The 12,471-nt window shown below is 45.6% G+C and overlaps 1 protein-coding gene across 18 annotated transcripts in view; it reads left to right on the top strand.

Moving 5' to 3' along the window:
* mask (multiple ankyrin repeats single KH domain) overlaps nucleotides 1-12,471 on the top strand; it is a 332,919-nt gene that overhangs the window by 133,861 nt on the left and 186,587 nt on the right. For 15 of the 18 annotated variants that reach the window (XM_070528438.1, XM_070528443.1, XM_070528429.1 and 12 more), the window contains 2 exons: nucleotides 5,342-5,572; nucleotides 9,710-9,956. In XM_070528438.1, coding sequence (XP_070384539.1) covers nucleotides 5,342-5,572; nucleotides 9,710-9,956 — 478 coding nt within the window. The remainder of the gene's footprint in view (nucleotides 1-5,341; nucleotides 5,573-9,709; nucleotides 9,957-12,471) is intronic. The other 3 variants (XM_070528441.1, XM_070528439.1, XM_070528432.1) reach the window with 1 other exon arrangement.

The raw sequence follows: 12,471 nt of genomic DNA, 5'->3' as shown, positions 1-12,471 counted from the left end.
GAGCTTCTGTTTCTTAAGGCTTATTATTTCAGGATTCCGCGACTTCGAAACTTGCCAGCAGATTTCAGTTTTGTTTCCACATATCCTTGCACTTAAGTCATCCACAACAATGGCAGCTAAGAGGAGTGCTTACCAAAGTGAAGTAGGTACCAGGAAGTTGGTTCCTGTTGCGTAATTGGTGCTATTTTAACTCCAACAACCAGGCTCAGCTGAATTTGCACAGTGCTGTGAATGGTCATAGGAAGATCTGCTACTTAACGTATTCCTGCCCACGGGAAAAGCAGCAGTTAGCAGCAGTTTTTGAGTAGCCTAGTAAATACTTTTTTCCTATTACAGAGCATGCCTGATATTTAGGTTTACGGTATCAAATTGTAGAGGGAGAAATTCTTTTGCCGATGTTAATAGGCCCAAACATCACATTTATTAAAAAGAATTCCAAAAGAAATATCTAAACAAAAATGTTTTGCAAAAAGAAAAGTTATAAAAGATGTCATTGTTGCTTCTAAACAATTCAGATTATAGATTTTCACTGCAAGGGACTTTTGCAATATTCCAGCAACTATCAGCTTTCTATGCGAACAATTTTTTTATACATAACAAAACGTTAGCCCTAGCGACTAGCCCCAGCACGTTGCAGAGATCAATTCCCGGCCGTCTTTGGCCGCAAAACTCCACTCCCTGCCTGGTGGCCGCTGAATTATCCCTACCGAAGAATATTAACGCTTGCACACAAGAACTGTGACCTTTTGGACATGCAGGATATCTTTATATCGGCACACCACAGCTTTGAAATGGTACGGACAAGAAAGTGAAACTCCTTGCTGAAATCTGATGGACCAAAGTTGTTTTCTGTATGGGTGTTATTTTCCAAGTCGAAAAACTTGCATGTAGCTGCATTAGAGTCGATGAGTAATACGTGATGGCATCATCTTGGAAAATACATGTGCTCATCGTGCCAACCACATCCAACCCCATCTCCAGGGGTACTTATGAATCCTTGTGCAGCAGAATCCTCGTGTGGCATAAAACGATATGAAAGGCAAAACTGATAAATAGTTGCTTAATAACCCAATAGATGGCACTAGTCCACGAGTGCTTGGAAAGCAGCAAAGTACGAATTTGCAGCTATTAATAGCGGACTATCAATGGGAATAGGCAAGGACAGGAAAGTGTTAAAGCACTATCAGTGTAAAGCACCAGAAATAAGTTGGAATTGGATAACTGACTCGGAAAGAAAAAAATTAATGAAAATGTTGGGGCTAGCTCATGCCAGAATCTTTAAGGCAGTTCGTGTGGTGCCGTGTGGATTTGACCTTTGCATTTAAGTGAATTTATCGTAACTTATTCACACCCACAGGAGGCATAATTTTGTCTGTCATTATTAATTACCATATTTACTTGAATGTAGGCCGGCCTCAATTTGAAGCTGACCCCACAAATTCAGAATGTCAGGAAGTCGAAAAAAAAAAAAAAAGAATGCAAGTCAATCAAAAGAAAGGTAAACGGCAATAGCCACAAAAAGCAAATAACATTTATTACCAATGTCTGCCACTAGCCACACACTGTCCCCCAATACTCTCTTGGCACCACTTTGCTAACGCTGCTTTCTAAGCGCCAGTGTCTTATCGAGAGCCAGCTTTGAAAAAAAAAAAAAAGAAAAAAAGAATCCACTGGGTCTCTGCTGCATGCATTAAATAAGATAAGTGGTCTACTATTACAGTGAGCTGTAGTACTGCGTGAATATGGCAGCAGACAGTAATGCATACCTGCTAACCTTTATAATTTTATCATAAAATGCCAGATTTTTAGATTGTTTATGATTGTCATATTGACACCAATAATTTTACGACTGTTCATATGTAGCCAGCTTAGGGCAGACTTCATTTTTTTAAGAATACAGTCGCCCACCAATCTTTCAGAGGCAATTTTCGGTTGCGCTCATTTATTCTGACCTACCAGCAGCAGTGCCATTCTCTCATAGAACCAATGTATAACAGCAACTAAAGCTTCAACCTTTGATTTGTGAATATTTTATGAAAAGGTTAGTGGACATTTCCATTTTTCTGTGGCACAGATCATTCCTCTTCCTGACTACTGACACAATTTTAGTGTTTTTCATCAATGTGTCAATGTGTAGTATTTTTTAACTAACTGCAATATTTGCAATGTTTACGTGAAACTAGGGTGGCCTCGCTTCTAAGTAGAATCCCAAAGTTCTAAGCCAGGAAAAAAAAAAGAAAAAAAAACTTACCTCGAATGTAGGCCGAATAAAAAAGTGAGAACAGCATTTATTGAATGAGCATGCCAAGCTCATTCTACATCATCATTGCTGCTGTGGTCTGGTAAATGCCATTCTTACAGTGCAAGCAAAAAGCATCGCTCGTTGGCCCCTTCAATGGCGGGACGTTTTTCTCGTTGATGCCGAAGTCTTGCCCGGCTTGAACGTTATTCCATGCCTCTGCGGCTAGCACAACTTTTTATTTGAAAGTGGCACTTTAGTGACAACGCCACGCCATGCACTGATAAGGCACAAGTCAGAATGGCGAAGTCGCTCGTGTACTTCAGTTAGCTACTGGCGTGGCTAGTAGGGGATGTGATACTGACTTTTCGAGATGGCGCTAGCTATGCACCATATTTATCAGTTTCACTTGAAAACTGGCGCGTTTTTTAGAATCCTCGAATCTAAGCTGACCCTAGAGTTTGGTGTATGATTATTTGAAAAAAGAAAACAAAGAAACTGTTGGCCTAGATTTGAATAAATATGGTAACTGTTAAGGTTGGCAGGTCTGGTAGTGGCTACAGAACTGTCTTTTGGTGTAGAGTTACTGGCATGCCATCAGTTCCAATGGCTACTAACGAAATCCTGAAATCTAAGCTGACCTAGGAGTTTCATCACTCATCTTTAGGAAAAAAATATATTGGCGTATATTTAATACGGTACTTAGAATATTGTAGTCATTTTACGGAAAAAATTAAGTTAAACTTTGAGTTGCATGGAAACATCTTTCTCCAAACATGCGTGATATGTCAGGCACTCCTGTAAACACTTGACAATGCTTACTTAGTCTATAAAACGTCCAACAGAATGCCAGCATTTTTCCCTGCCATTACTTGCTTTCTGAGGGCACCTGAATGCCTTAATTGCCATATAAAGCAATGGGCTTGCAGTGTAAACAATTGTGAAATGTGCAATCCTGTGGTGTGCATACTGTTTTAGTTGATGCTGTTTGTAGTGAGCATATCTCTACGAAAAGAAATTCGTAATCACTATCAATGGACTACAAACTACTATCTAAACAAAAAAAATCCTTAAGTGTACAAATTATTTCTACACAGTTTAGTCTGATAATGTGAGTTCAATAAGTTAGCTGATGGATCAAACAACTCAGTACTCGGAAGTGCATACAACCGTGCTAGCTCATTGAAATCAACAGTAAATTGAGCAATCAGTAAATAATCTTCCTCTTTTGTATAGGCATAGCTTAGTGATCACATTGTGCAAAGGACCTGTGAGCCAATGGTGGCAGTTATAGACCAAAATTTGCAACGCTTGTAGGTGGTAGCCTACAAGCACTGCAGATCCCTTGCCAAGGACTGCATGAACTGGCGGAAAGAATAGACAAGATAGTGCTCAGCCTGTTCCTATCGCATGCTTGCCGCCACTGTTCGCTTGTCATGACTTTGTCATCACCTGCCCCACTATTAAACTTGCTGGCTGCACCAACTGTTGGTTACTGGGCTCAAGATTAAATGCAGTTGCTCTCCAAGCGTGGGTGTTAAAAAGAAAGAATTCTGGTCTATAGACAAGCACTACGATTATCTCAGCATCCTTGTGTGCATAAGTGCTATGGTAATGGATTTCATGGTTATAAAGTGGCAAGAACTATTTGCTGTTAGAAAAAGGAGTGTTTGGGTTGTCCACGATCTCGTCATTGGACAGTGCATATACAATTATTAACCAACAATAAATTTATTAACAACAGCTCTGCTCCCTTTTGATAAAAAGCGTTGTGTTACTGACAAACTCAAATTTTGGCCAGAATGTGAAAACTGTGCTGTTTAGAAGTGATACAGTGCGTGGTCTGCTATCAAAAACAGAAGGCCTCAAGGCGCGGTATTGCAGTGTGGTCATCTGCTTAAAGCTAGCGCTTCCTATACAGTGGTGTTGTAACGCACATCTCTGTACTACTCCTCCATAAATCTGCACATAGTAGCTTTTGAGCTTGTAGAACAGAACTATTGCATATTCAAACAATTGGCAAAATTTTAACTTGCGGACAATGTTTCATGTTCTTGATTGCAATTTTCCAAGTAGCTTTCTAGGCTCTGTTGTACTGCGTATGAAAATAATTCTGGATATGTGGCGTTGGGTTTATAAAGCATGATATCAAGGAACTTTAGCCTTTCACACCTAGTGCCATGAACTTGTCCTTGTGGGAAGGGTCCGAGATACTGCACGGTGTCAAGGGAAAGTGCTTGAAGTGGGGAGGGGCAAATTTGTGTTCCAGGGAGTACCTTTAAGACCTGGCAGCTAGTTTTGAGATGTGTGTATTTTTTTTGTGAGATGCATGGTATGCATGCCTGGCTGTCTTGTTGCTATTTTCATTTGCATAATTGTTACCATTTGTACTTAAAGATTCAACTATTTCTCTCTCTCTCTCTCTCTCTGGGGAAATCTGGGGATGTATTCTTGGATGATTGCTTTCAACGATATTAATTTCAGTGCACGCTTATTGGCTGAATGAGCAAAACCACATGAGCTGATTGGTTGGTTGTGCACTGCATCATGTGCAGGCGTTAGTGTCACCGAAAGTGATCATCCAAAAATATGTACCCTGCTTGAGGTTTATATGCATGGAGGGCAGTCATTTATTCCTGACCACGTTGATTCAACACCAAGCAAATATGAGTGAAGCAAGCTGTACAGTGCAGTTTATTCTGAATCTACGATGCACTATGAAGTGGTGCTAATGCGAGATTCGAGATGATTATGCATTGGCAACCAGGCTACCAATTAAACGGTGTATGTAGCAGCAAAAAAGCCCAGTAAACAAAAAAACACAAAAAGAAAAGCATTTTACTGCATGGGTGTTGGATCTTTTGGTCTAGTTCTTGAAACTGACTTCTGAGAACAGCTTGGTGCTCTATAGGGAAGCTGCTGTCTTGCAAGTTTTTGCTAGTGCAATGAGTGTGACCGTTCCGCTGAGCATGCCTTGAGGTTACAGTAGTGGGTGGGCGCTGCACCAGTGTTTGCCTCCTTTCCTTCCCTGGGATGGGTCATAATGGGGCAGAGACAAGCGGTGGGCTGCATGTTTGTTGTCCGTGTGGGCCGTGCGTGCAGGAAAAGGCTCATGCCCAGATCGTGCTGTCTGCCCAACACCACCAGCACCTGGCTGCGGCAGCATCGACGGAGGACGTGGTGGAAGAGCTGAACCTGCGCAATGCTGCCCTCTCCTCCTCATCAACGGTTGTGCCCCCCTCCTCCGGTGCAGAGATCACAGCCCTGCCCTCCTCCTCGTCCGCGACAGCACCTACACTACTACCCGCTGCTGCCAAGAGGCATCTTGACAAGGTAAATGATGTGTAGCTTTGAGTCACTGTGCTACTTCTGCAGCCCAGTAGCCATGTCATTGGTCATCATTCTTGTTTAACACCTTCCTGCCCATGGGGAAAGCAGCAGTTTTTGGGCAGTCTAATAAATACTTTTTTCCTATCGCAGAGCTGCACTTCGGTGCAGGTGCATTAGAACCTCTAGAAGTGCTGTTTCTGTACATAAGTGGCGCGCAGTGCTGATGCCATCTTGCAAACTGTCAGCGCTCATAGTGCCCACCACGCCCCTTTTTCAGAGGCATCTTAAAAATCTGCACATTGTGGAAAAAGGAAACCGAAAGCTGAAACTGAATAAAATAAATGGTGCCAGCTGTCTGAGTGTGCTGGAAAGCCATAAAATATGCATTTGCAGTCATCGATAGCGAGCTATCGATAGGAATAGGCAAGGACGGGAAAGTGTTAAGGAGTGAAATTGGTTTGAGTAAAGAGAATAGGTGTTCTATTTTGTTGTGTGTGGTGTATTGGCTTTCTCTTTTCAGCCCAATTTGTGCACTTTAGGTGAAAAGGTTTGGTGTCACTTTAGGATTAAAAAGATAATGTTCATATTAGCACTGTAGGGCTATGTTTGCAATGTGAGTGAGCTCTTGATCGGGGAAAATGGCAGTGAATGGTACTCTAAAAGTGCTAAGATTCTGCTGGGAAAAGAAAGGTTGGCTTGATCAGAATGCTTCAATACATGAGTGGCTTAGTAAAATCAGCACCTTTCAGAGTATGTATTTACATTTGAAGTGTTTCTGTTGTTTTCATAGTTCCATTGCAGTGTAGGTTTATGCCATAGTTATTATGTGAACAGGCACTTTGTTGTGCTCTGATGTTATGGTGTTTAAAGAACTTTTGTTTTCATTTTTTTTAGTTGGATAGAAAACAATATGGTCATAACAGTATGGGTTGGCTGTCAATGTGCCTGATATACCATATTTATTTGAATATAAGGCGAGGTTTTTTTTTTCCAAGAATACTTAGCCCAGACACATCAGAGACATGATAACCATCCCTCCAGTACCCAAGAATATGCATCCTACGCACCATCAGGGCAGACGGGAAAGCAGAGCACGCAATATACAGAACAAATTCGGTAACAGCAAGGACATCACATTTGTAGACGCTGCTAGATACAGAGACAAGCGCTCCTACACAGCAGTGGGGATAAATTACGAGGGAAAATGTACGACGAGTGCTACAGTCAACATGCTACACGCAGAAACCGCGGAGGAAATAGCCATTACGATATCCATAGCACAAACACCAGCGGGCATAATCATCAGTGATTCCCAGACGGCCTTACGAAACTTCGCTAACGATCGAATCTCCCCAGGGGCACTATGACTCCTAAAATTAGCTAATAACCGCAACAAAAGTGTCAATCTCATCTGGAAACTCGCTCACACACTACCAGACGGTAGCAATGAGGCGGCGCACCGCATGGCTGGAGAGCTGACAGACAGAGCCTCGATTAGCTATGCCTCACAGACTACCAATGAGTGGGAGTGGCAAGATCGAATGACCAGATTTCACGAAATTATACAACACGATAGATTGCAGAGGCGTACATTACCGCCGCCGCACCCAAAATTAAGCAAAAACTGGTCTGTCAAATGGCGGCAGTTACAGACGAGGTCCTATCCGAGTCCAGCTATTATGCGCCTAATACACCTAGATTTATACACGACGGACAAGTGCAGACATTGCGACGCTAGAGCCACCCTGGAGCATATCCTATGGGAATGTCTGGCTGTAATACAGGATAACGGTGATGCAGCCTCAAACACCGACAGCCTCCGGGCGCGCTGGGAGTCTGCGTTGCTCAGCTCGGACCTGCAGCACCAACTCTGGGCTGCCCAGCGAGCCGAGGAAGCCGCCAAGGGCCATCAAACCTTGGTTGGAACCTAGGCGGGGTCCAGGCCCCACCCCACCGAATCGCAGGGCACTGAATGAAGTTATTTGAATGAATGAATGAATAATTAGCCTCGAAGTCTTGTCACGCCTTATAGGGAACCCAAGCTCAAGTTTGGGCGCGCGACGACAGCGCGCACTGCTGCCCCAGCGAGCGAGCAGTGCAAAACTGGGGATAGACGGCGCCCGCGCCGCCATGCGCAACCAGTTTGCAGGCGGCCACTGCACGTGCGCGCCCGCGCTATTCAGTCGAGCCGGGGCACTGGCGCGTCGCGCCGCCAGCTGGGAACGTTGTCAAAAGGCTTCTTGCGTGAAGTTGACTTTCCACAATGGCAAAAGCGGCCCCACCGAAGCGAAAGCGCGGTCCGAAGTACTGCTGTGTCGTGGGCGGGTGTGTCGTAACGAGCCCCTAATTCTCGTACCTTCAGTACTGGCACAGTTACTTCACTGAAGCAGTGCATTCTACAGCATGAATGTTTTTCTAACTCATTTGGGAAAAGGTCCGAGACATCTTGTTCCAGGCGTCTCTTTGGCTTTCCGCTTGGCTTGCCCCATTTCTGTGGCTCGCTGATGCATGAATTTACTTCTTTATTGTTGAGGTAAATGCACACCGCAGCTGCGTGCTTGCACTTTGCCGTAATGCCAGCTTTGCAAGTGCAAGAAAGCAAGAATTCCTCTTTACATGGCACGACCACTGCAGCTATGAAAGAATGAAAATAAGGGTGAGACAGTGAAGCCATTTGCCGCTACTTTTCAAATGCAGCTGCCTTCCAAACTTGCCTCTACAAATATTCAGCAACATGGCGTGGTGGGCATTTCCAAAGCTAACTCCAAGTTTGCACCGTTGCCCTATAAAGCGAAAATAAAGGCAACATGATATGCTTACGTTTACTAATATAAAAATTCAGCACATTGTTTCGAGTGTGCGTTCACTAGCGCGCTAATTACGCGAGCGCATCACGCGCATGATACCACATCGTGCCTTTAATTCTGCATCACTCACACTGAACCGCGTTCGCGCAGCAGGTTTTATGCGTCTGTAAAGCCGATACTTTCACAAAACTCGAGTGCAGGCATGACGCGACCGGCGAAATCAACGAGGTGAGCAGTTCAACTAGCTTCGCAGTGCTTAAATTTCAGCTGCCTCGCCACCAAGTCAGTGGGTGATCCTCCAACGGGCGAAGCACAAGCGTTGTATCTTCCCAGGCTTTTCAGTGGGATGCCATGGCCGTACAATTATTTTTTTTTTTTTAGCACGCCGCAAACGTTCGACCCCGACAGTAGACGACAACAACTGTAAGGCTGCCATATCAAAACAACTAAAGCATACGCTTCATATTCGACAACGAAAAACATCGAGAGTGCGCGGCTTCATTTCGCAGTGTGTATAGACAATCAGTATTTTTAACATATGACAGAATGACCCTCCCCTCGAAGTACACGTCGTACACGATGTTGTCGCTCACTTGGGAAATACATTTTGCATTGAGCTGTGCCTCGTTGCCGTTGATTGTCTGCTCCACAGAGTTTACGTGACTGACGAGCTTTTCTCCTTTTAACAAGTTGGCTTTCCTAAAATAGCTGGCCGATCTTTTTGAAGCCGCACTGAAGGCGATACATTGTGACGCGCCGCACGTGCAAAACGAGGAGAGGGCCCTGCACGTGCACAAAAAGCGAGTGGCTGCAGCGCGGCGCAGCAGAAATGCGCAGTGGATATTCCCAGTTTCGACTTTTTCTGCCACAGATGGCGCTACCCGTCAGGAGCAGTGGCGCCACTCGCGGTGCTTGGGTAGCCTATACGCGAATATTGCTTTGAAGTGTGGCTTTATGACAGCGTGCGCCGCAATGCCATGAAGGCACATTTGGAGGCTAAAGTCACACTACCGTGAAGGCACACCTAAAGGTGAAATTAGTATATAATCCGCACTCCGCATGTTGAAGCTACATTCCACCCTATTTCATGGTCGCTATTTTGCATTTTGGCTTTGTTAGAATTTAAGTATTTCAAGCAATCCCCACTAAGTCTTGGTAATCCATCTGCTACTCTATATCATCTTAGTGTGCATACATAGGTTTCTTTCTTGGGTCCCCCAACTGAGTACCGTGGTCTTATAATCGTGACCGCCTTATAATAAAATAAATATGGTAGTTCATGAGAAAGGTCACGAGAAAGTTCCTGAGGCTGGATGGCACTATCTTCCTCCAGGCAAAGCCAAGTGGTGGCAAGCAGCAGTTACCTCTGGCTGCCACTGTGGGGGCTGTCCCGTGTGCCAAGGATGCCTGCAGTGGCATAGTATGTGCTGCAGCAGCAGGAGCGGCGGCAGCCGTGGCGAGCAGCTGCAGCGGAGCCTCCCTTCTTGGTTCGTTTGGTGCCGCACCCCCACAGGCTGAAGGACTCATGGTGGCTGCTCCAGCACGCACACTCCATGAGGCTTTGGGCGAGATCGTTACTGGTGAGTGAGTGGCTTGCGTGATATTAGGTGGTGGTGAGTGTAGCTTCTACAGCCAGTAACCCGTTTACAGGCTCCGAGAACAGTTGTCCTCCCCGATTAGGAAGGACAACAGTTAAGAATTTGCTAGTATAAGTCATCCTACTGACTATGTACTGTGGGCTGAGCACATGGTGGCTGTTGACCTTGTGAATGAGCGAGTGATGCCAAAAGCTCTCAAGTCTGGCATGGCAATGTTGTTGCTTTCCGTTTTGGCATCCTTGAGTTCTTTACACCTGGCCTTCGCTCCGGTGCTTTGGCAACAGGCTGGTCATGCTGGCTGTTTTGACAAACTCTCGCTAATTTGGGCATAGAGTTTAGTGTTGGCACATGCGCTGTGTGCATATCTAGTGGTGCTTGCACGAACAGGTATGCACAACACAATATGCACACAAAAGTGAAACTGTGATCTGCTACAAACCCTGTTGGCATTTAGGTGTTGTAGAATCATGCTTATTACTTATTGGTGTGTGCCTTGTTTCTTTTAGAATTTGAAAATAAAACACTTGGGTTTATATTGAACATATAGTGGGATAGAAATACTCAAAATTAACTAAGTATGGTGAAACTTCGGTATAGAGAACTTGGAGGACCATGGTCAGTTCGTTATTCTGAAAGGTTGTTATTGTGAAAGCTTCAAATTTAATCATTCTGTGCATCAATTTTTCATAGATTCAGCTGCCACGTTCTGTCCAAGCACCGTATAAACAGTAGCACACACGGAAGAGACATCTACAAAACCACCAACAAGCAGGAAGCTCCATGTTGCCACCAAAGTGAAATATATATATATATATATATATATATATATATATATATATATATATTTCATCCCTTGTCTCATGGATGCTGCAAAAGTTTCCCTCGAGGCGGACAGCTGTATTCTTCCTAAGTGCAAGTTTGCGTAAGCGACACCATCCGGAACGGAAAGGGCTGGCCCATGAGCACAGAAATTACATCTCCATGCGTGTAGGAAAAAGTGCGAAAAACAAAAACAAAAGCGTGTGCAAAAATAAAGGCGGCAGGAGGAAGATATGCACCTTCACTGCTAGGTGACACCTGTGTGGAGGGAGCATGCGTTTGTGTCATGGCTTAAGCAATAATAATAAACAAAAAGTCCCCTCCAGCACTTTTCTGTTCCAGTACAGTCTCAGGTTTTCTGAGCCCGTGTGCTGTGCCTTCCTAGGCGCAAGTTGTAAGGCGTCCACTTTCTTTGCCATGTTGTCTGCTAGCCTACCCCTCTCTTTGCCGCAAAGGATATATACAGTAAAACCTCGTTAAACCGTACCCGCTTAAACAGTAGTTTCGTTTTAAAAATAGTAAAGTCAAATCCCCGACTCAGCGGCCATTCAACATAATGTATTTTGTATCCGCATAAACCGTACCACCGTATTGCGTACGCATCGGTTAAAACGTAGCGTTTCAACTTTTCGTCGCGCAAGAACGGCGGCGTGCCGTCTCCATCGAGCGGCCCGGCAGAACAACAAGCCTCAGAGATCGGAACAACAGCCTCCAAGCGCCCTGTGCGCTTGCGCGAGAAGCCACATCAACATCAACATCATTTCGGCGCGGTGCCAGAGAGTGTAATGGCGTCGTCCAAACGACGACTCGCATCCTTCCGAAGCTCGGATAAAGAAGACGCCGGGTGCTCAGCATAGAAAAATTAGACATCGTCCGTGCTATCGAACGTGACACTGTGGGGTCTGATGTGGGATATCTCACACCGTACTCTTGGGACAAAGGAACGACAACACAGTAGTGCACACAATCACAAGGGCATTTATTGCACCTTTCATACATCAATGCCTGCTAGCCGAGTTGCTATCCACAAACATGCCGATGGGCGCGCGACAAATCTAGAAGTCCGACTCACCGCGACCGGAAGCGAGCGAATAAGTTCGCCCCATGCTGGATCCCAACGCCTGGTCGTTAGCGTGTATAGTCACGCGAATCGTGGCGCGTTCGAAGGCGGCCACGCGAGGCGGTCTCGCAGATGCATCGGTCGCCGCGCGCGCGGGATGTCCGCGCTGCTTCGGCGACCCGCCGGGGAAGAGGGCCGCTGCACGTGCGGCACGGCACGTCAGTCCCGCTGGCTGTCTGGAACCCAAGAGAGCACGCCTTGTCTCTCCCGCTGAGGGTAACCCCGCAGCCGCGCAACACTAGCGCCATCTCTCGGACTGCGCCTGTACCACTCGGACCGCCGCATGTGCGGCGAAGCCGCACTACAGGAGACGCGCTATGCAGGAAAAACATCAGGGGAGGCGCGAGGGTCGCGCATCCCCACAACACGAAGAAGTCGGCGCTGGCACACAACAAGGATCTGCTGTTGACTACAATGTGTGGCATTTGGAATGCGAAGAAGTTGCGCGGCAGCGCTGCTGCGACCGCGAAGACATGTCGGCTACGAGGTTCGACTTTTCACCATCGTTGCCTGTGTTGTTGCCGAAGTGTCGACTAGCGACAGTGATAAGGACGACAC

This window comes from Dermacentor albipictus, unplaced genomic scaffold (assembly GCF_038994185.2).
Source record: "Dermacentor albipictus isolate Rhodes 1998 colony unplaced genomic scaffold, USDA_Dalb.pri_finalv2 scaffold_11, whole genome shotgun sequence".
In the NCBI taxonomy this organism is placed as follows: Eukaryota; Metazoa; Arthropoda; class Arachnida; order Ixodida; family Ixodidae; genus Dermacentor; species Dermacentor albipictus.
Note: the sequence above shows the minus strand (reverse complement) of the source record. Positions and strands in the feature narration are given on the sequence as shown.